At 45.4% G+C, this 27,896-nt stretch overlaps 1 protein-coding gene across 1 annotated transcript; it reads right to left on the reverse strand.

The window, feature by feature from the left end:
• Positions 1 to 346: 346 nt before the first annotated feature.
• On the reverse strand, positions 347 to 27,590 carry ppp1r9ala (protein phosphatase 1 regulatory subunit 9A-like A). The gene is made up of 20 exons (XM_028991419.1): positions 27,455 to 27,590; positions 25,396 to 27,144; positions 10,860 to 10,992; positions 10,642 to 10,762; positions 10,186 to 10,290; positions 9,555 to 9,684; positions 8,929 to 9,081; positions 7,706 to 7,759; positions 7,376 to 7,605; positions 7,210 to 7,306; positions 6,834 to 6,975; positions 6,407 to 6,558; positions 5,991 to 6,279; positions 5,463 to 5,520; positions 5,313 to 5,384; positions 4,677 to 4,878; positions 4,094 to 4,138; positions 2,887 to 3,003; positions 2,360 to 2,548; positions 347 to 1,951 (listed from the first exon to the last, which is right to left on the reverse strand). The coding sequence occupies exons 2-20, from the start codon at positions 27,010 to 27,012 to the stop codon at positions 1,793 to 1,795; spliced, it is 4,065 nt and encodes a 1,354-aa protein (XP_028847252.1). The 5' UTR covers positions 27,013 to 27,144; positions 27,455 to 27,590; the 3' UTR covers positions 347 to 1,792.
• Between the last annotated feature and the right edge of the window lie 306 nt (positions 27,591 to 27,896).

A 27,896-nucleotide genomic window follows, 5' to 3' on the forward strand; every position in this document is an offset into this window, starting at 1 on the left:
TGGGACAAGTGTCAAGCGCATTTAAATTAACCATATATGCAGAAGGACATAGTATACACACACACTCAATGCAGGCAACTTGAGGCAGGACGAAAGAAACACACACACATTTGCCACTACCTTTGGGTGCAGATGTGTTGATGATGCAAGACCAAAGATGAGAACAACGCATAAAAAAAAAAAAGGCAGGACCCGATACGGCTGTTGTAATAAACTACTGCCTGCTATAATTTCCTTTTATGTAAATTCTCTGACCAAAACACCTTAAAAAAATTCACAGCCACTTAAGCCTACTGTTTTAATAACTGAATCTATTCATTACAAAAAAAGGACAATGAAGACAGAGAAAATCTGAAAATAAGCATTTATTGGCATAGCTTACACAGTTTGTACCAAAGAAATAACTGGGTACCTGCATTTCTTGGCACCAGCTGGAGGGGGACCCCATTGTCACATGTTTACAGTCAATGTCATTACAGACGTACTACTGGGCCAACTCTGTGACAGTGAAACATTCCAACCGCAACCCCCATCCTCCGATGAAAAGTGGCAAAGAGACAATCACGCCATGAGGAGTCAGATCATGGAAACAATGACGCTCAGCATTATTTGGTAGGATGAAGGTTGTGAGTGGAAACAACAGTAAAGTTGAACGTGTCAAATTCAGCCTTCAGGAACAATGGGCGCTTTTCTCTCCCGCACGGCACGGCAGAGATGGTAACATTTCCTGTGCCTCAAGAAAAACCAGCCCATAGTGGCAATCATCAGGCATCAAAGTACATAGAAATAGACAGATGTTTAAAAAAAACAAAACAAAAAAAGCAGAGCCGGAAGGGGGCAGAATATTAAAAATAAAAAAAGACATTTGAAAAATGTTGTTTACAGGTTTCATTCCTATGACCTTTAATAACCCGATAAGGTCAATGACCCCCAAAATGGCGTTTCTTTTTTTTTGTGGAACAAGGCCTCATAGTGTTAAAGATCTGGATGTTGACACCACATGGCATGGTCTTAATCTACATTATATGAGAAATTTGAAGGCTTTTGCAGGGTTTGTAAATGACTGTGCTGTACTCCGATACTCCTCCAGGAATATAGCTAGGCCAGGCTGTACAAAAGCTCATTAAAAGACTACGGGCTATTCTACTTAGTAGAAAAATGCATTTTAAAAAATTAATTTGTAAGTAAAGATGTTAGGCACATTGGGGGGGAAAAAAGCTTTTGTTTTTTTTTACATTTGAAACCACATCACCCATAAAATATAGTGCTTATGCTCACAAACTGTACAACGTGCTAGCAAAGACTGTACATGGCCACAGGTGAGTGGAACTAAAAATATATATATAAAAAAAACAACCTAAAAACACGTACAAGGCGCCCTCATGTTCAACAGGTTGGTCTCTCTTACAGTGGTTCGATTTTTGGTCCACAGATCACCGGTTTTCCCACACCTACAGAAGCACAGACAGCTTTATAGCCGTGACATGGGTGTCTGGTGAGGAAGTCTCCTCAATCTCTTTAAGACATTAATGCAATTTCTGCCCTCATCGGTGTGATGGTAGATGTGTTAAGTACAGGTCAGGAGGTAACGCTTTAGATAATTTAGTGTTGTGTTTTTAAATAATTACGAAGTTAAAAAGCAGGTTAAGATGACAAAAACAAAGTACATTTACATTGCATGTGCCCAAGTGATTCATTGTTAAAAGACCTAAACCAGCCTCCTCCTACATGGAGGCGGGGACGTCAGGAGCTCCTGTACGGGTGGAGCAGTTCAGATTAGCGTCAGGTAACCTTAACAGACAGAGTCGGTGTTGGCAGGCAGCTTCCCACTCCGCCGTGCTTCCTTCCCCCGGCGCTCGCGCTGCTTTTCCAGCTTCTCCTGGGCCTTGCGCATGTCCTTCAGCTTCTTCTTGATCACGGCACGATCACTCTGACTAGAAACGCCCAGAGCCTGGAGTCACAAGTTCATAGAAATAAAACCCACGTTATTCCAATTCAAAACCACAATGATATCTGAAGGACGAGGTCATTCAAATAAATTAATTTCCTTAAAGCACAAATTCACATTAATTTTTGGTCTGCAGATTAATGTCTTTCCCTATTATGAATAATAAGAAGCGATAGCACACTATTTTTAAAATGACAATTTTGTATGCATTGTGGTAACAACATTGGTTATGCATGTCCAGACAGAATATCATGAGTAACATGGTAAATTTTATAATATATTTTGACTATAAGTGTGTCTGTAGACTGTAATCATGCATTTTGACCACAAGGTGGCAGTGAGACCTGACTGAAGTGGTGCTGCAGTGGCGGTGACACTGTAAGGTGAAACCAAAGCCTTTTTTTCCAGCACCTTGAGCTTGTCGCTGTCCAGGTTGATCAGCTGGTGGCCGTCCACAGCCTTGGTGGTGAACTCTGGCGTGTACTGGTCCATGTTCATTCCCATCAGCCAGTGGCAGACCTGCTGGGTGGTCCACTCAGACACCGGCCTGTTCTGCCACTGGTAGTCCTTTCCCACAGGGCAGCTGTCGTCGTCCAGGGTCTGCAGGACGACACGAGGGGAGTCAAGGTCTTTTTACAATAACTAGTCCTCGCTTCAGTAATCAATGTCCTGGATCAGGACCTTGTGACAGAACATTCCAGCTCTGGCCACTCACCTCATCACCAGCACTGTAATAATAACAAGAAAGGGCATTCCTGGCAGGGTAACATGAGGAGCATGCTTCAAAAACCCATCATTACACAGAGTCCAACTGCAAGAACAGCTGTGTGCAGCGAACAACAACTTTTCAGCATGCAACGTCATTCCGAGATGCAAAACCGGTCCACCACTCAGCAACATGAGACAAAGAGGTCAGTGCAGCACCGAGAGCCACTCACCTCGTTGGAAGAGAAGGTTAAAGTGTGCGCGCGCCCAGAAAGTTTGGGCTCGGCAACTAACCCTGTCAAGTCAGAAACGGGACTGCCAGGGTTTGAATCGTCTACGACAGACAAACTCTGGAACAAGTGGAGACAAGGACTTTAGTAAGCAAACGGCGACATCTCTTCTAAAAGCGCTAACATGCAAGAAGCCAAGGCGCCTTCAAGACAACGTCTAGACTATGCCATTTTATAATGAACTGGGAACCCAAAAAAAAAAAAAAAAAAAAGCACTCCTAATAGGACTTAATTAGAAAACACTCCAAAAAATGCTATGATTTTTCTTTTATTCGGAATGTTAGAATCTAGGTAGATTTCCTAGGGCTTCTGAAGTCTCCTTTAAAATACACACAAAACACAACGCACAAAAAAATAAAAAAAGACAACACGTCAAAGACGGCAACACCAAAAAATGCAACTACGGTTTCTACAGCTTCGCCTGTAAACCATCCTGCATACTGAATGGTTCATGAACAGCAAGTGAGGTCAGACATGGAGAAGCATAAACTCGAACTAGGGGGGCATGATCTGAAAATCTGACATGATCTTCTCATAAAGAAATCGTGTGATCTTTTATATCATTTTATTTATTTATTTATTTATTTTTAAACAGTGCTGATGAGCAGAAATAACGAAGACACATGCAAAACCCCCAGTTGTGATTGGCCAAATTCTATCATGTGCACTAGAAAAACGGGAGATGAGGAAAATTGGGGGTCATGATCATTTCACCGTAGTCTGTTGTTTAAATAGTCAATGTGGTAACATGATCTTTACAAGAACAATCAGGTAAAACTCCAGTAAAGGTGGTGAAATGTTCAAGGAACACAATCCCAATCTGCATCAGACAGCACGACTTCATAAAAATGTATTATTATTAATGATCTATTGCTCTGAATGCAGTAGCTGTGTTTAATGGGTATTTCAGTTGGTTTAATATTTAAAATACCATTTATCTCTGGGTCCCGATAGTACAAAATTGGAATAATACAAGTGTATGCTCCTTCCAGTTTTGCCAAACTCTGCCACACATACAAGCACAGTGATGACCAATGCAGTCTGCACTAGTAACTACACGGGATTAAATCACTACTCTACACAACGTGACACATTAGCCAAAAAATGTCTACCAATCAAGAGTTGTAAAAAATAAAAATTTATACTGTACCAAATCTAATGATCGACTGAATAAAGACGACCAGGAGAGATTTGTCTGTTTGGGAGAGGGAGTGTGTTAGTGGTTACAAGATCATACAATATGATTGCTCTCGCTGAATTAGTCAAGGGGGGTATCTGAGCTGATGTATTTATTGTAGATAATACCCTGCTAGCTAAGTCACTTCTTTTCAGATTAATGAGAAGCTCCATATGGTCCCAGCCGCCAGACGCTCGGCCCGGACCCTCCTCTGAAATACACACAGAAAGTCGAGGCCAGCGGCCAGCCCGACTTTTATTGGCTTAGCCCTCACGATCAACAAACCTCTTTAACTGTAGATGTCTGAACAATTATTCACGTCCTTCCTAGCCCACTCATGGTCGTGGCAAGCAGAAGTGCCACAGAGGTCAGGTCAGTTAATCAGGACAAACCAGTGCTGATTCCTGTCTGGGTTTAATCCAGTCTGGGTTTTCTCTAAAGCTGCCAGGCCAGCATTTCGGTTGCAGAAGACACGTGCCGGTTTTAAAGACCTCTTCAGATGCTCCTTAAAAAGTGCTTTTCGTGTGGGCGGAGCTTCCGGCCCTGTGGCTCTCACCTTGTTCTTGCGGTCCTGGCTCTGCTCGCCACTAGTTTCGGTCATGGTGTAGGGCAGGCTGCAGCTGGAGGAAGAAGGATCCTTTTCTCTGTCGCGCTCCCTGTCCCCAAACCAGGAGAAGGGCATGCAGGTGGGGATGGACGTCATGGATTCAGAAGGAGAGACGTTCCCCCCGGACTCCTCCAGCAGGTCTGCTGAACCCCTGCAATTGAAAAAGAAAACAGGACCCCCAGTTTCAGTAGCATGATGTCACGTGACCCATTCCCAACACTGCAGGGAATCGGGCATGATTGGTGATGATGCATCTTCACTGCAATTGTATTTCAGGGATGTGTCACTATTCGTTTTAATTAAAATTTTAATTAGTACAAAAATACGAAACCACATTTTAAAAATGATCAGGTGATGCTGTGAGTGTGTGCATGCGGCTCTGCTTTGGCTTCCACCGGTTCAGAGGTTTTGATTTTGGGTTCAGAATTGTGCACGTGCGTAAATTAAATACTGAATTAAGAATTTCTTCCGACGGTGTTCATGAAGACCAAGTTATGTGTATTTGTTCCAGGTTTATTATGTTAGTTTAAATAGCTGAACTGCTGAATTACTGGGTAGAAAAGAAGAAAAAGAAAAGCTGCAGACCTGCTGTCCAGTGACGCTCTCATTGCCTCCTTGTCCTGCTTCTTTCCCTTGCCACCAGACTTGCGCAGGCCACTATTGGTGGGACATCCGCTGCTGTTATATATTCTGCTCGCAACATTATAAAAACGTTTCTGTGTGAAACCCACTCACCCAAAGTCAGGAAAGCGTCTTTTTGATTTCCCTGCCGATGATGTGTCATTGTTCTCCTCTGCAATAAATGAACTATAATGACTGGTCAAGACTGAGCCTGTGTATTGGCGAGAAGCTGTTTAGATGATGCTTATAATCATAGAGCCCCTTTGACTCAAAATATTTTCTGATACTGTATACTAATACTACAATATTACTTTAGGGAAATAAAATCTGAAACTATCACCACAGAAGTATATTTTATAAGTATATATTATATACTGTCACCACAGTATATTTGGGATCCTGCTTTTATTAAACCAGTGAATTACAAAAGAATTCCTCACGAAACAGTCATTTATGTTCCGACAAGCTCCCACCTTTATTATCAGGCTGATTAACGTCGGGCTTTGCTGAAAACCTTCTGGAAAGTGGTACCTCATATGTGTGTTTTGACATCAATGCTGCATTTATTAAAGCAGGAAGCAAATCACATGATAATGTTCTAAGTAAGAAGCAGGAAAACTGGTTCTTCAGGCCGCACGTTACCTTTAGGCTCTTTGCTCTTGCCTTTGGACTCCCGCTTCTTAGCGTTTCGTAGGAAGCCAGAGGGCGAGTCTTTGGGCGGGGACAGGCTGTCTCCGCTCTCCAAGCTCTCTCTCTGAGGGCTGGGCGAGCTGGAGAGCCCTGCTGTACTAGCACTGCTGGCCATGATCTCTGTGCTGCCATTCTTCTGCCCGTTCCCAGGCGGCAGGACGGGCAGGGATAGACTTTCCTGGATGGACCGCCTCCTCGCCCGGGAAGAATCCGGACTGTGCAGCTCGCCCTCCTCATTGTCCTGTTGAGAATGACTTATTGAGGCCACAGTGGAGAGGGTTGACAGTAGCCCTGGAAGATCTGGCCCAGAAAAAAAAAAAAAAAAAAAAAATCTAAGAACCCAAACCAGACCAATGCGGTCCACTCACCTGTGCTCGGCACGGCGAACCCACACTGGCCTCCCTCAGCTTGCTGCGAGACGGACGCTGCCGCTTGGCCTTCTGGGCCAGCTGGCCTTTGGCACGGTGGGCACTTGTGTCCAGGCGTTCTGTTTCGGGCACCACCTCGCTCCAGTCAGTGTCTGTCACAAATTAAACAGAGGAAGTATGGATCTGCAAACAGAATTTTTGATGCACATGCTGCCAACAGATTTGCAGTAAAAAGTGACACGTAATACTACAAAACCATAATTGAGTGAATGTAATGAATTGAAAACAGGAAAATGTATACTGATTACTGCAGCAGCGAGGTCAGGCCCGTCTCAGGCTCATCAGATTACAGGCATTCAAATTCAACACACCCTCTATTCACACACGAAGCCACCCGCAGGAAGGCAGAGAGGAACACGGCTCTTACCCAACAGCGAGTCCACAGAGTGCGAGTTACTGATGGACTCGACCGTCTCCTGCCTGGCCAGACGTCCCTCTGACAGCGAATCCTGGGTGTGAGAGCCCTCCCTGCGTTCACCGTTCTGCCTTTTAGAGTCTAAGACTGAGAGCTAGAGAGAGCAAAAGAGGGAGAAAAGTTCAGTCAGTCAACACTTCCTTTACATTCCTTAACATTTTAAGTGACGTCGCTATGTGTCTGTTTAATGGACAAGGAATCAGGCAACTAGGCGCTGTTGACTATATTCTAGGTTCTATAGTGAACGAGTGAACGCTTCAGACACAGCCATGATTGTTAAATAAAAAATGGAAGCCAGTATCTGAAGACTCTGGACCCTCCTCCTTACCCGCTCCTGCAGGTTCTCCAGCTGCTCTTTATACCAGGACTCCTTTCCTTCTAAAGTCCGCTTCAGCTCCTCCTCCCTCTTCACGAAGTCGATCTCTCTGGAAGAAGAGAAGCGCGTTTAACTCTGTCCGCTTTAAGATTAAACAGACATACCAAATGGAGCTCACTTCTGCTGGTAGTCCTTCAGCAGTTTCTTGGCCTTGTTGTACTTCTTATCCAGGGCCTCGTACTGACTCTGCGTCTCGCTCAGATGCTCGTTGACGCTCTTGCAGACAGCCTGCGCCTCCAGCCAGTATTTCTCCAGCTTCTGGATCTTCTCACTGTTTTCTTTGATGCTCTGCTCCAGTGTGGCCTCTCTGCCTTCCCACAAGGCCTTTTGCTCCTCAGCTTCTCTCAGCTACAGTAGAAGCACAGAAAAAAGGATGTAAACACGAAATATGGATTATTGACAAGTTCTGGAAACATTATATGTGGATATTGTTTCTTCACCAACATACCTTCTCCTGCAGCTCGCTCAGCTCAACTGCTGCTATGCTGTGTTTTATCTGAAGCTGAAGTACAGTTCAGGTTATTATATGATTCAACAAGCATTTCTATTTAAATGTTAAGCCTTAATTTATTAATTAAATAAGGCTGATGGATCAGAATATAGTTTCTTCCATTAGGTGCATGCAGCATAATGCCAGTCCTCATCTTCAGATGTACAGTGGGTACGGAAAGTATTCAGAACCCCTTAGATTTTTCACTCTTTCTTATATTGCAGCCATTCGCTAAAATCATTTATTTTTTTCTACTCATTAATGCACACACAGCACCCCATACTGACAGAAAACATCAAATTGTTGACATTTATTAACAAAGAAAAACTGAAATATCACATGGTCCTAAGTATTCAGACCCTTTGCTCAGTTTTTAGTAGAAGCTCATTTTTGAAAGTGAAGTGCTTGTCATTATGAAACACTGCAGCACAGCAAACAGTGACAACGAAATGTGTCCTCTGCTTTTAACCATCACCCTTGGTGAGCAGTGGGCAGCCATGACAGGCGCCCGGTGAGCAGTGCCCACTCTCCCCCAATTGCTCAGGTTGGCAAGACGAACAGCTCTAGGAAGGGTTCTGGTCATCCCAAACATCTTCCATTTAAGGATTGTGGAGGCCACTGTGCTCTTAGGAACCTTAAGTGCAGCAGATTTTTTTTGTAACCTTGGCCAGATCGGTGCTTTGCCACAATTCTTTCTCTAAGCTCTTCAGGCAGTTCCTTTGACCTCATGAATCTCATTCGCTCTCACGTGCATTGTGAGGTCTTATATAGACAGGGGTGTGGCTTTCTTAAACAAGTCCAGTCAGTATAATCAAACACAGCTAGACTTAAATGAAGGTGTAGAACCATCTCAAAGACGATCATAAGAAATGGACAGTCCCTGAGTTAAAGGGTCTGAATACTTTTTCTTTGTTAATAAATCTAGAAAATGTCAATAATTCTGTATTTTTCTGTCAATATGGTGTGCTGTGTGCACTTTATGTGAATCTATATATTGTACAAATTAAATGTAAATTTTAAGGAGCCTTACCAATATACATTTTATAACTTGCACCAAAGGACTATAGTTAAAATAAAACATGGTCTAATAATGAAAGCTCAAAAAATGTATGAGGGCACCCTTGGATGTTGATATTCAATAACAACAAATTGTTGTTATTGAATATTTAGACTGAAAATACCTCTTTGAACTTAAAGCTCAACTGTGCAGCATCCATGTTGGAAGGCAAGAACATTCCCTCGTTCTCAGGCAGGTCAAATACTTCCACCGTCCGTCCTCCAAAGCTGGACCTCAAGATGTCTTCCTCTCCATCCTCGTCCTCATAGTGGTCGTCCTGTAAGCAGATAGACGTGTTGGGTGTGGCATTTCCAGTAGACCTTGCAGGAATCATCATCTATCGACTCAGACAAACCCCACCACAATGCCCTGCCGCCTTCCACCACCCAGCCAAATGGAACCTTGACAGCTTATCACCGCGTTCAAATGCCACCAACCTGAACATGGTGCTGGAAAAATGAGTCCAGTCACCTTCCCTTGTTTTGCATTGACCCCACAATGAAACATCCACCCCCACGCTGCTATTTTTACAGAGTTGCAAATGAAGTAAAAGTTATACAAATGACTCAAGGACACAACATCTGCTGCAACTGCTGAACCATATTAAAAAAAAAATATATATATATATATATACACACACACACACACCAGGGAGAAAAGTCAATGGCCACATTGCCTCAGACGGGAAAACTAAAAATCAAGTGTAGAGTGACTGGGACGGGCGTGGCCAGCCGAGCCCATCTTACTCACCTCCTCTGTGGACTGCTCATACGGATCCTCCAGCTGCTGCTCCTGCTGTTTCTTCTCCTGCTCCAGCGTCTCGCTGATCAGCCTCGCCACCTCACTCTGGGTGCCTGGTTTTTCCCGGCCAATTAGGAAGCTGCATCGGGTGTGAACATGTTGGGCAACTTATTAAAAAATGTATTTAATTACTACATATTCTTGAACACTCTACCAACAAAGACTATTGCCGTTATGATGATTTTGTGCTTTCCACACAAAACATGGTGCCTATTGAGTTTTACTTACTTTTATTATAATTAAGAAAGAACTAGAAAAAAAGGATTTTTAAAATGATTGTTTTGTAGCAAAGGCATAACTCCACTGAGAATTCAGGGCAGTATACAGCACCAGAGTGATAATTTGCCTGTAGTAAACCATTAACATGGCAGCAGGCGCACACTGTGAATTAACCATCATACAAAGCTTATGTGCCGTGGCTGAAAACCACAGGCGATATCTGATTGGCCAACTCGTATCGCGGGTCCACGTAAGCTAATGTTAATTACATAGGACAGTCAAATGTTTGACTTCCCCCATGCTATTAGGGGTACAAATCCCACACTCAGCAGTGTTCCAGAAGGCCAGACTCTGGGCTCACCTGACGGTGCCTTTGGTGTTCTTCAGGACTGTGGCTGCAAACAGCTGCGTGACCCCGACCAGACTGATGCCGTCCACCTCCACTATCTGGTCGTTCACCTGAATTCTGCAGGGCAAATAGCAGCCTGTCATCACAAGGGCAGTACATGATATACTTCATGTTCTTTCTTTTTTTTTGTGGTGAGGAGTGTACAGGAGCCGAATGCTTTCCACAGCTTGGCGCTCCAACAGAGAAAGTGATTCCCTGGGAAGAGGAAGCAGATATTTTCTTTTCTGCTGCCTCTGAAGGTTATAAATACAGCTGCCTGCTCAGAAACTTGCGTCTGCGGACCCCCCAGGGAGATGAGGCATGTGTAAGTCCACCCTGACATCCAAACTACTCGGCCCTTAGTGAGGATGGGGCGATGATATGTGCCACAACGTTCCTCTCCCAGTCGCTCTGTAGGCCGTAACTCACCGCCCATCACGTTCAGCCGCTCCCCCCTCTGTGATGGTCTTGACAAATATTCCCAGTTTCTCCAGGCCCTGGTCCGCTCCCACTCCCATGCCTATGATGCTGATGCCAAGTCCATTGTCTCCTATTAATAACAGGGAGAGGAGAGCCGCCCCCACAGATTAGAAGGGAGTGGAAGGCCACCGCCTGACCGAAACTTCTTTTGAAGAGAGGCCTTCTACCTTTCTCCATCTCCACAGGGAACACGTCCATCTTCTCCACCCTCTTCTCCAGCTCGTACTCAGCAGAGGCCGCCACTGGGTCCACGTCATCGTTGCGCCGGTCATAGTCTTCGTTTGAGTATGTGCTGAAAACCTGTTGAGCAGCAGGAACTGTTAACCACTGAACATTACCCTTGGTGAAATATGATGAACCCACAATCATCCAAAAGACTTACGAGGACAACAAACACACCTCAAATAATTACGTGATTGTCAGAGTTATACGTCGTTCTAACACTTATTAAATAACTGGAGAAGAAAGACACGAAGCATTTGAATTCTTTTTACTTGCAAGGAGAGCAATCAGAGAGCCACATTACAGCATGCCTCCAACAGCTCTGTGGTTTCTGACGTGCCTCCTCCTTTTATTCAATACTGGGTGGTATATTCAGACGTCAGCTGGGTTTGTTCCGAACATAGAAATTCGTAGAACTTCACTGTTGTTTATCTCATGTTTAATGGTCTCCTGCTTTCTCCATCTGCAAGATGGGTGGTGGATGCCTAGTGTGTCCCTGAGCAAGACACTTTACCCCGAGTTACTCCAGGGGGACTGTCCCTGTAACTACTGATTTCAAGTCGCTCTGGATAATGGCGCATGATGTCATACATTTAAATACAAGACCCCGAATAAATTTGCCAGAAATTGAAGCGGGCATTACATCTATAGAATACTGTACCAAGAGATGACTGTAAATGAAATATTATGAATATAATACACACAGGGATGTGTGATACCCGTTAAAGGAAAACCTGTGTTTTCTATTTTCAGAATTGAAAAGGTTTGGACACCCCAGTCTTAAACCATGTTTTCAAGGGCGGTCCAGTAGATGGAATTCCTGAGATATAACACACACAAATACGCCCTCAATATTCACTCAGCCTATGATTAGAGCTGTTCATACTAATAAGATTTAATTAGAGACCGTCTGTAAGCTTCTGTCCATTTTGCCCTTTGAAGAGACAGGGCGGCCCATGTTTGTTTGGGTTAGGTTGGAACCATCCACAACCAATTTGAAACTTGAACAATGAACCACTGATGCAGCAGTTTCAATATTAAAAAAAAAAAAACAAAAAAAAAAAAACAATTCCCGCTGCAAACGAGAACTCTGCTCTGGTTCAGATGCACTTTTGGGAAAGACAGAGGAGTCTCCTGGCCTGGATCACGAAGGCTTTCTTTGGCAGCCAGAGCAGCTATGTAGGCCACAGCTGGGGAAAGGAGCGTCATGTGGAAGTGGAAGATGAATGCTCTAAGGCAACAGGTGCCTGTTCCTGTTCCCCAAATAGAACAGCGGGATTAAGGGTCATTCTGTGAATTTTAAACAGCATTTGCACACTGCAGATGATGGCTGCATGCAGAAAAAGCACATACAGGAAAACAGGGTATGATTAGGTTGCAAAACATACACGTTTTTGTGAGTGTTTAGAATAAAGTGTCCAGATTTGCGTAGGTTTAAATACAACGGGGATATATCTGTGGCACAATACATGCTTAAATATGTAATATCATATTTGCTAGTTTGACAATCGAAATGCTTGAACTAAATCGAACTGTTCAGTGGTTGTTTATGAGGAGAGCTGTCAATCAGTGCCATTGGCTCCACCCATTTTTAACATCTTTTGAAATAATGAACTCCTCTCCAAGATGCAGATCACTAACCCTTTGCTATTTAGGCCCTTTGCTATGTTATGTGTTTTGTTGCTTTAAATCCTGTAGCAGACAGTCCATTTGAAAAGCGTTGTAAAAATGTGGTATTAGCGAGCTCCTGGCATGGACGACATGCTGGCCTCCCTTCAGCTGTGAACAGTTCCTCCCGAGTAAATAAATAGGCGTTGACGCAATACAGTAACAGCAGTAAGGCACATTGTGAAAATATATTTAATGTTTGTAGGGTCTAAACCAAACCCTAACTTGAACTTTTTTCTTTTTTTGCCTGAAATTCCCAGGATTGCAACTCTGTCACAAGTGTCTTGCAGGACACAAAGCTTGACGTAAAACAAAAGTGTCGGCTAAACGCCAAGGTCTTGAATAATGGTATGACAATCATAACACAATAGGTCCAAAAACTCCAGTGACGTTTACGTAGCTCCGTCTGTTTCAGGACGCTGGAGGTCAGCGGGAAGAGGCACTAAAAATAACCACCACACCACATCCGTGCACTACGCCAAATACGAGGTTATGACCCCAGCAAAGGCACATCCCTGTCCACAAGCATCTTCACTACTTAATAATTAATATGGAAAAGAAAAAGAATTATGGAGAATATGGAAAGAAAAGAATAAAACATATTTCATAGGGCCATACATTACTGAGCACCACCCTGACGAACTCACTAGGCTTGTAGAACTCACTAGGGTGGTATTAGCCTAGTGGTAACACACTTGCCTATGGGCAGTGGTGGCCTAGCGGTTAAGGAAGCGGCCCCGTAATCAGAAGGTTGCCGGTTCGAATCCCGATCCGCCAAGGTGCCACTGAGGTGCCACTGAGCAAAGCACCGTCCCCACACACTGCTCCCCGGGCGCCTGTCATGGCTGCCCACTGCTCACTCAGGGTGATTGGTTAAATGCAGAGGACAAATTTCACTGTGTGCATCGTGTGCTGTGCTGCTGTGTATCACATGTGACAATCACTTCACTTTATTATTATGAACCAGAAGACCCAGGTTCAAATCCCATCTACTACCATTGTGTCCCTGAGCAAGACACTTAACCCGGAGTTGCTCCTGGGGGGGGACTGTCCCTGTAAATACTGATTATAAGTCGCTCTGGATAAGGGCGTCTGGTAAATGCTGTAAATGTAAATGTAGGCTTATCATGATGCTAGAAGTCCAAACTTGATGCTAATGATAGTACTCCATACTATTTTCAATACTACATGGGGAGAAAACCAATAAATAAATGAATGAATTGACCTAAAAATATATATTTTAATGTTTGTGAGCCAAAAACATGTGAAAAAAAGTTATCTATATGCGCAATGTGCGATTAGATAACTACAAAACAGAGACGCGGCGATACAGCCATTCTTATAGTTAATTTATTTCAACAGTTTTGCTTAACAGTGGCAATTTAAATACTCATGTTACACTTGAACAACAACTTCGCCCCTCTCTCAAAGTTCCACGTATAATTTGGAGTTATGTGGTTTCAAACGCTTGTACAAGACCTTAACGCTTGTATTTGAAAACATCATGTGATCATGTAGAAAATGGCTTGCATTGTGATTAGTGCTGCACGATTAATCACAATCGTAATCGCGATGTCAGTCTGTGCGATTACATGAACGCAAAAAACTGTGATTTAAATTATTAGTACATGGATTGAATCGGCAACATATCACTCATTCTCTCAAAGTTTGCGAGCTGACTGAAGTCTCACTTCAGTCGGATGTGACGTGTTTGGTCACATGACTTTCGATTCTGAGACATATGGTTAGACGCCGCATGACGCGCTGCATCGTATGTCAACGTCGCCGCCATATTGCGATAGGCTCTGCCGTGGCGTGAAGCATATACATGTCTATGGAGAGAAGTGCATAGAAATGCCTCACTCTTGTGCTGCTTGGGGCTGTACAAACCGCTGTACGCTCCAAACCAGATCCCGGGGGACTACATTTCATAGGTTGGACAATTGTTTTGAATATATTTGGCTATTATAAAATCCCGTTTTATAAGTCTTAACCTTAGCTAAGCTAAGCTAGCGAAGCTATACATTCCTGTGTTCAAGTCAGCCTCCAAACATTTTGGCTAAACGTAGGCATTAACTATTTAGACTGTTCTTAGCTGTTTAGTTAACTTCTCAAACTTTGAAGGTTTCCTAAAGAAATTCACCTCAGTTTACAAATCTTAACCTGAGCTAAGCTAGCAAACCTATGCATCCCTGTGTTCAAGTCAGCCTCCAAACAACATTTTGGTTAAACGTAAGAACTATAATACGGGATTTTATAATGGCCAAATATAATCAAAACAGTTTGTCGTTCGACAGTAATGAGTTTTTTGTGATTTATTTAATTTTGCATTTTGAAAGCACTGGGCATTTCAGGTTGTTATAAGTAGTTTGTATGTTTCACTTTGAAATTAAACATTTCATTATTAGTATGTGACTTTTCATTGATATACAAGCAAGTGTCCTTTATCATATCGCAATCGCATATCGCAATATTGATCTCAATAATCACAATATGTCTTTTTCCCCAAATCGTGCAGCCCTAGTAGGTATCACGTGATATTTCTACATTGCCAACCAACAACGTTCAGTCAAACACACCTGGCAGACCTAAAACAATGGGATTCAGAGCACAGTGGTGCGCTGGACACGTTTGGTCTGTTGAGGACTTGAATGCACCCAGTTGACCAAAATCAGGCCACAGATATGAGAGAGAGGTGTTTGACGTGGAATTGGCCTTTATGCAAGACTCTGGACACGAGACCCCACCATTAGACTCACCGCACTGACAGGACACGACATTCAAAACACAAGCAAACCCAGAGGCTTACATTATTGTCAATCGCCACTGGGCCACCGTCTACAAACGAGACTAGCAATGGCGGTGAAGACTGCAGACCTACTGCTCTTAAACTTCTCAGCCCAAAGCAAGTACATAAAAAACCCACCACAGTGTCTTCTGCGTGTGTGCGACAGCCAATGTGCAAATAAAAAGAAAGCAACTGTGTGCGTGTATGTGTGTGTGTGTGTGTTAGAGAGAAGCAGAAAGAGTATAATAGTAGAGTAAAGGGCTGTCCTGAAGCACTGTGATGTAATTCATCAAACATTTCCACTCTGGGCAGCAGATATTGAAGTTTGGGTGCTGGAGCGTGTTGGGACTTGACAAACCAACAAAACCAAGACACACACACACACACACACACACACCCTCAAGTCCTCACAGCCTCCACACACAGCCCGGTAAAGAGCAGAAATTAGACCCCCGTGGCGAGAACACAGGATGTGTGTGCGTTTCTGTGACAGGAACAACGGTTTGCAGCTTTCAACCTTCTCTATGGTCACCACACCGCCGAAAACCCAACCATCCGCCCGCCCAGCGGCATTTTCAAGGCCTCCTTAGGGACTGACTATACAACAAAAATCACAGAGGTAGTACGGGAGGTGTAGGTCACACAGCAGAAGCCATCCCGGATGACAAAACAAGTCCCCAAAAAACAAAAAAAGCTCTCTTTGCACATTTGATTTGGCCAAGTTAAACTGTGAAACCAAGCTGAAGTGAACATTATGAGACCACTCACTCGTTTCAGCAATGACAACTAAACAAAGAGCAGGGGGAAAACGAGCTAAATGAGGCTCGTTGGGACGCTGAGTTAATTGACAGAAGGAAATGTAACTCTTGGGCCCATAAAGGCGTCCCAGACCTTAGCAAAAAGTAACACAGTGGTTACACTTGGCTTCTCGGTTCACCGTTTCTCTTTTATTCTTTTTTTTTCCTCTGTCACCATGGAACACTCCGGCAATTCCGAACAATGTTCCCTTTCTTTGCAGAAACCTAATCGCTCAGCCAGTGTCTTCATCACAAAAAAAAAAAAAAAAAAAAAAAGAGACTGAGAAATGAATCTCTTCGTTGGGCAGAAACACGGTGCTGTTATCACAATCTCCAGTTGCGACACTGAACACCCAGCGTCCCCTATCTGAATCTGCAGCCCTGGTTTTAACAGGCAGGTGACGTCATGTGACATGCAGACCTCACGGGGGGGGGAACAAAAAAAACTAAATCACGACAGTTCCACAAGTCAGAAATCTTCTCATCTGAATACCATATAAAAATGTGCCAATATAACTTGTAATGATAGTACTAGAAATGTGAAGTAATTCCGCTAAATCAAACAAATATGTAAGATTTGATTTGGCTTTTTAAAACGTAAAAAAAGAAGAAAAATATAATTATAATCAATCTCTCAGTTCCTGTCAAAAGAACTATAGAACCTGGAGAACTGTTCTGCTTGCCTTTTTCTCTATCTCTCCAGAACGTCCATCCACTCTGCTCTAATTTTTATCTCGAACCTTTCCAAGTTTTTCTCTAAAACGGGAACATTTTCATCCGATATGAATGGTTCTTTTCTGAAATGGGTTCCAGAGTGAATTTCTCTTTTCCACGTCTTTGTGTGGAAGACAAAGCGGCTTTTTTTGTGTGAAAGTGCTGATGTATTAGCCCAACCTCCAACTTGACCTATAACCCCAAATGCATCATACACACAACAATGGAGGATAACCCGTTCGTGGTTACCTCATAAAGCAGCTATGGTGCACATTTCTAATGAAAATACGAGGCTAGAAAACAATGACGTGTTAAACTCACCTCAGAGAAGAACTAGATACAAAACACCAGGGAGTTACAGCGCCACTTACAGGTGTGGAGGGGGGTTACAACCAAGTTCAGGCCATTCGCTGCGTCTCCGTGTGGATGACAACATTCCAGTCACAGCAGTTTTTGAGAAAAGCATGTGTGGATGGGGCCCTATATCTTTAGTAAACTATATTTTCTAATATGAGCTCAAAAATAATGATGGTCTTATGAAAGTCTGTCAAGAGAGGGTCTATAAGGGTCTATATACTCCCACTGAATGCTACATTTTCAGCCGTGCCCTGTGATGAGGGCAGGAAAACCACAGCCCAATCTGCATCTGCTTCATTTTCTGACTATTCCTCACCCACCACCAGTCATTACAAAACCGCGGTCGTCCTCTGCGCACACAACTCAGCCAACACACACACACACACATTCCATGAGGACGCGCATCAACAAAGTACAAACTCTTCTGCACACAAACACACCTCTGTCTCCCTCTCCCAGTCCGCCCCAGAAAAAGCCCCATGGTGGGAAATGAGTCAGCAACTGGGAGTCCCGCGCCAGGAAAGTCGAGCCAGGGCAGAGCTGCAGAGCGTAATGTAAGCAGCGCCGCGCAGGCGACAAATCCCATGTGAGCAGAAGACGAGTGGGGCCTGATCGTGAACCCCAGTCCTGACCCCATCTAACTCAGGCCTAAATAAACAAAGGAGGAGCGAGGAACACAAGCCCAGAATCTTTTTGTTTCAACTCACTACGAGTGACTCCAAAATGTTGTGGACTGCAGTGTTACTCAATCTGGTCTCAGGTCTGTCTCTCAAATGAGCCTGGAAGTATAATAATGGGGATCAGGTATAAATAGACTAACATGCATTTCTAAGGATGATTGTAAGAAGAGGGTGGGACCACCAACCCTGAGCCTCACTGGCCAATGACTAAGTAGGACTGAGTAATGTCCAGCTGTGGCTTCAATAGAAAGTCATGTGTTGTAATGTAAAAAAAGGGGTATCAGCAAGAATCATTATAATGTTATAATATATAACATTATATAATATTGCGATATTCTACAGTTCACTGAAAATGTAAAAACAGAGCTGAAATACAAGATGCTGTGATAGTCATGTTTTGCAATTTCACTCGAAAAAATGCCAAGCAGCAAGTCAAAGTACCCAGCTGTACGGCGCCATCTACAGGAGTGGAGGTTGATTCTCATCTCTGCTGACCTAATTTAAGAAAATGCTCGGCAGCACTTGTATACAAATTTAGTGGACTAAATTTGTATACAAAATATCGATATTTTATGTCCCGTCTTGATAAAACATTAAAATATATTGCTGTATTGACATTTTTAACACCCCTAATGTCTAATGTGTGTTTGTCTGCATCTACACTGTCACACTGATGTGATCTAAAGAGGGCTTTATATCACATGCAGGCCCACGTGGCCAATTATCGGACTTAAGAAATTGGCAAGAAATGTCAGGTTACACATTACATGGCAGTGAGGGAAACATGAGGTAGGGCATGAGTGCCAAGAGGAGCCAATTATTAACACGCCGTTGGCAAGTAACAGTAACAGCAATGCCTAATGGTAATGTCATGAAAAAGAAACCTACTAACAAAGAAGATGAACAATGGATCCCACTATGTTCTATCACCATATTTTTGGAGTTTTGGATTGATGTTATGAATGCATGAATCAAAGGTGGCAAGTGAATAGAAGACTCCCAGACCCTGGTAGAGCCTCTCCCACCGGTATTGAAGGAGGAGAGGTGGAGGGAGTCGGACACATTCCTCTGGCCCCAGTAACAGAGAGCACAGATGGGAACTGGAAAGCATAACAGCAGAGCAGAAGTGGTGCTGGTCTGACCCAGCAAGGGTAGACGGAGACAGACCTCCGGTTTCCACGCTTCACAGGAAACGTAAAAAGGAGGAGACTGACCAGAAAGACAGAGTGGCAAAGACGAAAGAAATAAAGGGACACAGGCAGAAATATTAGTTAGCTTTTACAATATACTGGAACCCAAATGTTAATATAAACTTAATATAACTATAAACTTCCACTTGGTACATGGTTTAAGTGAGTGCTTTAAAACAGTAGAGTTAAAGGAAGTTTCTCACACAGACTTTATGAAATTACATTAAACATTTAAAATAGGAGACCCGTTTGCTCTTTATTTTCTTCTCCTCTGTCAATCCATCCTGCAATAGCTCTTCATTAGATTATTATAAGTACTACCACATTAGTTAGAAATTCCATTCCAGCGATCACCAGAGAAAGCAACTTATATGGTCATGTGAGATGTCAATCACATTTTATTAGAAAGATTATCAAAACAAAACCATTTTAGGTTTTGATACTCATCTTTGGCCGTAATACATAAACCTATCTTAATTCTGATCTATTTGGTATTATAGAAGCAATGTCGAACTTGGCATTAAGAATCTTACCTCAGTTTAGGCAATCCTAAATATTCAATCAATCGTTGGTTATCAAAGGTCATGAAGTTTCCTGATTTATTTTTTGCATACAGGCTCATTTATCACAGTCGACCATATTGCCCTGGAGAGGAGCCTGTGTACAGTGTGTAGTATGTGTAGAGTGAGGGGGTCAGGGCTTTACCAAAGACCCGTGTTATAAGACACAAAAAAATACATTATACATTTTTGTACATTTATCCCCGCAAATGAATAGCAGTGCCCCGGATAGGATATTTTTCCCATGACTACCATCTACATAAGTTCTGAATCAGCACAGCATGCTGTTGGCAGTGATAAGTCTAGACCTGAGTGACGTCATTGGTTTAAAACCTGGCATCGAGGAGTCATATGGAAATGCAAATCCAAGCAGGGCTGATGGGTTCAAATGACCGTTATTCATGTAATATTCATGTAAAAAGCATAGAATCACTCACTACATCTAGCCTACATGGTGTCATGGTGAAGGTGCAGGGTGCACATTTCTAATAAAGTGGCCAGCGAACGTGTATATACCGACATCCTGAGGACCAGGGGCTTATAGTGCAGGGGCTCAAATAAGGTTGTCCAGAGAGGGGCTATTATCAGTCTCCCACACCGCTAATGCACTCAGCAGAGAAAAGCGGATTAGACTCTTCTTACACTCCTCATAATAATGTTCCCGCCCGACTAGAGGGCCTTCGCTTCGGCTGACTCTTCATCGCAAAAAGTCACATCGCAACCTAAAGCCAATAATTGCTCTGCCCTTTCAAACGTCGAACACCCCACCCTCTGTGTACATGCATGCAAATCGGACTCTTTTGTGTTCCTGAACTTTCCGGTGCAGGGGAGGAGGGGGCGGGTCCAAGCAGCAGGTGCAGATCTGGCTGCTGCATTTTTAGTCTCCGGTAGACTGTTGCTGACAAAACCATCCCTGGTGGTGGCTTCAGCAGACTTCTGTAGACAGTACATTAATTAGCCAAAGTGTTGTCGTGCACACGCCTCACAGTGTTGTTTGCTGCTTAATACAATATCTGGTGTGAAAATTGTATCAAGGTGAACTGGAATTCAAGCCCACTCAGACGATCTGGCAAGTCTGTGGTAATTTGAGGATTAAGCCTATTCCCGTGGATGCGTCACACATCACCTCAGAACACACCTAGGAAAAACATTGCAGTCTCCACCAAACAATATTTAACCCCTTAGTGTGTCTCCTATGTATATTTCAATGTTCTAATGCGGCTTTGCTGAGGTCTTGCTGGAAAAAGAACAAAAGACCACACGTACGTGTCAACAATATACATATTCATAACATGCATCAGGTCAGTGTCAGCAGTGTTCCTGAAAATGTATATTATATACATTTTTTTTGTATTTATTATAAAAGCACTTTTAAAACAAGACTGAGCACAGTGCTGTACAATACCACTAGACATAAAAACATGATGACACACAAGCCGCTGAATAAAAGAGACACAAGAATAAATTGTAAAAAAGAAATTGGTAGTAATACAATAAAATAAATGTAACATAATAAAGATCATACAAAAAACAAGCCAAGTACAAAAAGCACACAAGTCAGCACCTAGAAACCGGGTCGAAGGCCAGGGAGGAAGAGTGTTTTTTAGATGAGATTTGAACTCTGTGAATGCCTACCAAACTTGGCAGCTCATTCCGTAGTCGTGGAGCTGCAACTGCAAAAGCACCTCTGAGTTTGTAATGTGATTTTGGTAAATATATACTGGAAGCCAGTGAAACGAAGCCAACGTCAGAGTAATATGCTCTCGTCTGCTTACACCAGTTAAAAATCCAGCTGTGGGATTGTGCACCAATTGTAGGTGGGTCACGGAGGCCTGGCTGATTCCAAAGAAAAGAGAAAGACTTTACAACAGTGTTTACCTGGCTATCCAATTTTAGTGTTGCGTCCATTCTAGCACCTAGAAAATAGGAATTTCTCAAAACGGGCCACAGATGCAGGGAGGTCTGCTAACACTAAACCGCATGACTTCAGTCTTCTTCTCATTAAAATGGCAAAAATGTAATGCCATCCATTTTTTGATATCAATAAAGCAATCAAGGAGAAACTGGACAGAACACACCCCACCGTGCTTTAGAGGATGATAAATCTGACAGTCATCTGCTTAACAATGTAAGGAAATATTATGTTTCTGAAAGATAGCTCCAAGAGGCAGCAGGTACAAAGAAAGGGGACAAAGAATGGAGCCTTGTGGAACCCCACAAGTAAGTGCAGCTGAGGTGGAAGTAGAAAAACTTTTATCTGAAAAATAAAACCTAAACCATTGGCGAGCTGAACCTGTAATACCCACCCATTGCTCCAGCCTAGAAATGAGAATATCATGGTTGGTGTCAAAAGCAGTTTTTGAATCCAAAAGTAGTACAGAATTGCCAGTCATTTGCTAAAAGAATATCATTAAAACTCTTAACAGGGCAGATTCTGTGCTGTGCTGAGTTTCAAACCTGATTGGAATACTTCCAAACGTGTTCATTCAGAAAGTTTAGAAAAGAGTTTAGAAAAGAAAGTGAAATTTTAGTGGTTGTCATTATGATACACTGCAGCACAGCACACGGTGCACGCAACAAAATGGGTCCACCTCAGTGGCACCTTGGTGGATCGGGATTCGAACTGGCAACCTTCTGATTACGGGGCCCCTTCCTTAACCGCAAGGCCACAACTTCCCCATTATATAAAAATATATTTCAGTAATATATAGTTTGTATATATATATTAGAGATTCTATATTACTGAAATATATATTTATATCAAAGGTAAACATTAGTGCTCCTGGAGTGTAATAATGAAAGGGACATCACTAAATCCATCAGCCTAACCCCCTCTCTCCCACTAAACAAAGTAGGTATTTGAACAGTAATTTAATGCGCCGCATCATATTACATTTTTGGGGTCAAGTGGGGGTGGCGAGAAGAGTGTACAATTATTTTTTATTCTTTCTATTTGAGATGATTGAATTGAGGGGTCAGGAATCTATCAGAAAGTCCATTTGGTAAGGTTCTTAACACTGATGGTGGAAGTGAGTATCCAGGGATGGTGATAAGCTGATAAACCGTGAGATAAACGGGTGAGTAACGCAGCATGTCACTGTTTTATTTGATCAAACCATCCCAGTGTGATGAATTGAACATGGTTGGATGTAAGCAAAAGGCCTCGGGTGTCCCAGATCCCAAGCTTCGCACAAAGAGGTGCTTTCTTTCCAGTCAGATAGGTCCTTTCCTGCTGTAAAACGCTCAGGTTACTCTGAGACCTAATCCTGCAGGAGTCAGCCATGTGACCTGTAGCACAAAGCAGGTTCTCAGTGATACAGGGGTCGCCGTGCCGCTCTCTGGCAGAACGGGGCGCACAGTGTGTGCACCACCCAGCATACTCAATGCAAACAGCCAGAATCCCACAATCTGTTGCTCTATCGATATGTGGCACGAGATGACAATGGGCACTATTTTCAAACTGTGGGAGGAGTCTGGTGACGGGCTGCTCTCGTGCAAGCAACGTCCTCATTCTGGACTGTTTTCAATTGTGATGCGTCACAAGATCGTGTTTCTTTCTTGTTTGATCAAATTATTTATCTGGACGCCTTGTGGACAAGGTCCAGTGTTTCCAAGCGCTCAACATTAATAAATCTACAGGGTGGGCTATTTTTATGGATACACCTTAATAAAATGGGAATGGTTGGTGATATTAACGTCCTGTTTGTGGCACATTAGTATATGTGAGGGGGCAAACTTTTCAAGATGGTTGGTGACCATAGTGGCCATTTTGAAGTCGGCCATCTTGGATCAAACTGTTGGTTTTCAATAGGAAGAGGGTCACGTGACATCAAATTTATTCGTAATTTCACAAGAAAAACCATGGTGTGCTTGGTTTTAATGTAACTTTATTCTTTCATGTGTTACTTCCAAGTTTCTGACCACTTATAAAATGTGTTCAATGTCTCCAACCATTCCCATTTTATTAAGGTGTATCCATATAAATGGCCCACCACCCTGTACGCTGATGTCAGTCTAACAAAAGCATCATCAAAGAATCCCAGCAAGAAGCTGAATTATGTTGCCGTCAGTAAGCAGTTGCATTCTATCTGACTGAAGGAACATGGCCTGGTGGACGTTGAGAAAGGACCCTGCCAGTGCTCAGGACCCCCCTGCGTTCATCCTGTTTACCTTCAGGTAGGAACGCTCGTGCTCGGTAGCAACGAGGAAGCGGGACAAAACTCGCAGGCGCTTGCCGAGACACGAGCGCGCTGTTTACTTTCAAGTTTCACAACCGCACAGGAACGGAGAACAACAGATGAGTTAAATCATGCCAAGCGAGTGTTCCGGAATGTTCCGACACGAAGAGTCAGACTGAAGCCTCCCGCCCAACGGCTTGCGAGAATCTTTTACGGCGAAACGTCAGAAAACGACGCCGAGCGCGACCAAACACTTCCAAACGGTCCAGAAAGATTACACGCCCGCTGCCAGGAGGTCACCGGGGCACGGTGTGCCTGAGCTGCAGTGCGAGGGAGCGCCGGACACGCGGTGGGCCTGGGTAAACAGGCGACCACCCCCCCAGTCGCTGTGTCCTGTAGTGGGTTCAGGCGCCACCCTCTTCCTGCACTCCCTGTACTAGTCTGGCACAAAGGAAAAACGTACAGGCGTAAGAATTGAATAAATTTACACCTAACGGTGGTAGTGGCCTAGTGGGTAACACACTCGCCTACGAACCAGAAGACCGCGGTTCAAATCCCACTTACTACCATCGTGCACCTGAGTGTCCCGAATGTGACGCTGGTGACGTGAAACTAGATCCACGGCGAGGAAAGAAAAACAATCAGCTGACTACAATGCAGCAGCACGACGTGACAAAAACGCCAAAGAACTTCAGCGCTTTACATTTACCGCCCATTAAAAAGAGGGACTTTAACGCGCTCACGTACACACCAAATAAAGATGTTTTTAGAAAAGCACAGAGCAGGCCACGGTTAAAGATCACGGTTAAAGAACCTGGGCAGCGCTGACCTAGCGGATAAGGAAGCGGCCCCGTAATATGAAGGTTGCCCGATCCACCAAGGTGCCACTGAGCAAAGCACCGTCCCCACACACCGCTCCCCGGGCGCCCGTCATGGCTGCCCACTGCTCACCGAGGGCGATGGTTAAAAGCAGAGGACACATTTCACTGTGTCACCGTGCGCTGTGCACTTCACTTTATTAGATCCAGAGCCATGACTTCGCCACGTTTCCAATGAAGAGATTATAAGAACGGTGTAATTGAGGAGTGAAGGGGGATGATCTGGACCACCCTGGACACACTGCGGTTAAACTCCTCCCCTCTGGCGGAACACCATAAAAGACGGTTTCTTCAGCTTCTACTCGCAGAACGTGCAGCGCACGCCACGTCACGTCTAAGCGGTCACTTGCTAAACCTGCGTCCGTGCTGACTGAGCAGTAACGTGCTAATAAGACTCGTACATAGAAAGAAGCGAAGTGATGGACACACAGCAGGACGGGACCTCAGTGGCACCTCGGCGGCAACCTTCCACCACACTGCCCCCGTTACTTCACAAACTGTCCAGCATAGCGGACAGGGATTCATTCGGAATGAATTTCTAAGGCCTTAAATTCAGCAGAAGGTGCCGTACGTTGTTTCAGTCGGTAAATCTCGCGTAACCGCAGTAAGACGGTGACGACGAGGATTTACCTCATCTTCACTCACACCATAAAGAATTTCCTTAATCTTACCCGGATCGGCGCCGTGGAGAAGCGGATCTTCCTCCGTGGGCCGAGTTCCTCTTCGTCAGAGAGCCCAGGAGCCTCGTCGTACTCCTCGTCCTCCTCCTCGTCCGGCTCGTACTCCTTCCGCCCGCATTCCGTATCCTTATCGTCTACAAACGCCGCGTTCTCGATGCCACAGACCGGCGAGGCCTGATCCAAGCCACGTTCCTCCAAATCACTCTCGTCATCATCAACCTCTTCACCGCGATCCTGCAGGCCGGGCCTGGAGGCCTGAAGGTCCTCGGCCACCTTCTCTCCTCCGCACGCCCGCACCCCACAGCCCCTCCTGGCCGCGGGTTCCTCCACCGCCTGGTCCTCCACCGCCTGGTCCCTCACCGCCTGGTCCCTCACCGCCTGGTCCCTCACCGCCTGGTCCCTCACCGCCTGGTCCCTCACCGCCTGGTCCCCCACCGCCTGGTCCCCCACCGCCTGGTCCCCCACCGCCTGGTCCCGCGGCACCTCGGCGTGGACCTCCTGCTGGTGGAAAACCTCGTTCTCCAGCTTCTCCTCGTCGTTTTCATCGCTCTCCGACCAATCGTTCTGCACCACCACCAGCTCGGCGCGGACCACGCCCGCCGGCGCCGGTTCGAGCCCCGCGTCCGGCGTCCCGGTGCGGTGGGAGCTGTAGAGGTCGGGGCGCGGCGGGCCGGCTGGCGTGGTTTTGGTAAAGAAGTCGCCTGTTGACGACGAGCGGCGGTACGAGTTGTGGCCGTCGGGGGAGGCGGAGTCCGGCGCGCCGCTCAGAGGCAGGGCGAAGGATGAAGAGGGTTTGATCGGCGTGCTGCTGGTGAGCGGCGAACCGGGCTTCGGACCCGCGTCGCCCACTGGGGAGGCGGGATGGGAAGATTTGTCCCTTGCCGAGGGCAACGGCGTCGGGGACTGAACGGGACCTCGCGCTTTTTCCGAAGCCCCCGCCGCGTCCTCGCCGTCACTGTCGGCCATGAAGTTCTCCAGCTTCCGGGACATCGGGCCGGCGTTTAAAGACAACCGGTGTCCCTGCTTGGCTTCCACCCCGTCCCCCTGCTCATCCGGGCCTCTCCTGGGGGGCTGCTCGGCTTTCACGCCGCCACCGGCCGACCTCCTGCTCCCCCTGCCATCCTCGGGGACGGATCCCGGGGACGCGCGGCCGGCAACAACCGAGGGCTCCTTGATGCCCCTCTCAAAGAGCTTTCTGGTCACGGAGAACTTCTCCGCCAAGGCCACTTTGTCGATCTCGACGTCCTCCCCCTTCGGGGTTCTGTCCGAGCCGTGAGACTCCGGGCTGGACGCGCCGCTCAGGCTGGCCCGGGGCGCACCGGCCTGGGACGGGTCCGGCCTGGTGGGGCTTTTGACCTCCGGGGTCTCCTGCTGCTGGCCGTCCATCTGGAGGAAAATGTTCTTGATTTTGGTGACCCGGTTGCCGAAGGGTCTCCCCCTCGCGTCCTCCCGGGGGTCGCTGCCCCCATTCGCGTACGACTTGGGGGGGCTGTCGGACTTCGTCCCATCGAAGGAGCACTTGATCGCGTGGAAGTCCGCCTTGTACGCGTTCCGGTGCGGGGACGCGCTCCGCAGCGTCCTCTCCCCTTTGCTTTCTGCCTTGATCATTTTTTTTTTTTTTTTTTGAAAGATACCCTGCCGGGTCAAAGAGCGGGGGGACAAATGAATGGGACTCAATGGCGTCGGGCCATTCAGCGCCACGAGAAGCGGAAAAGGGGTTCAAAGCAAAAAGGCGCTCATCTGCGAAGGAAAAGAGACGAAACGCACGTCAGCGCGACAGAAAAAAGCAACACGTCACACAATAAACCGGGACAGAAGCGACTTTCGTCGCGGTGGCGAGTTAAGGGACCGAGTTGCACCGTCCCGCGCTGGGCTTTTTGTTCTCCGGTGGAGGATAAAATTCCGGTTCGGAACGGTTCTAGACCTAGAACAGCCCAGGAACTCGAAAGGAGTTTGTGAAGTCGAACGAAGACACGTTTTCGCCAAACTTTAGCCGAAGCGGAAAACGCGAGAAAGTGCCGAGAAAGTATTTTTATTTATTTTTTTTTACCTCCGCTCGACGTTCATTGTCCAACGGAGTCGCGCCTCTCGCCCGCTCCAAACTTGTCACTCGACCGCCGCCATCGCCGAGCGTCCCTTCTCCCCCGCTCGCACCCCGGACTGCGGCGGGCGCGGGACCTGTCGCTCCGCGGCGCGTCCCCGCCTCCCGCGGGAGCGCGCACGCATTCCAGCGGCGGGGCCCCTCCCCCTCTCCCCCTCTCCACGCCGCGATCTGGGAAGAGGCGTGGGAAAGGCAGACCGGATCGATGTACGGCTTCGGGGATCCGGACGGAACAGAAAAAGAAGCGACGAAGCAATTAGGCGCCATTAATTGATCACAGACGCGGAAAATCTCCTTGTTTTTTGCAATGAATGAGAAATAATCTCTGTGAATTTACATTTACAGCATTTATCAGACACCTTATCCAGAGCGACTTATAATCAGTAGTTAC

Source organism: Denticeps clupeoides, chromosome 9 (genome assembly GCF_900700375.1).
Source record: "Denticeps clupeoides chromosome 9, fDenClu1.1, whole genome shotgun sequence".
Lineage (NCBI taxonomy): Eukaryota > Metazoa > Chordata > Actinopteri > Clupeiformes > Denticipitidae > Denticeps > Denticeps clupeoides.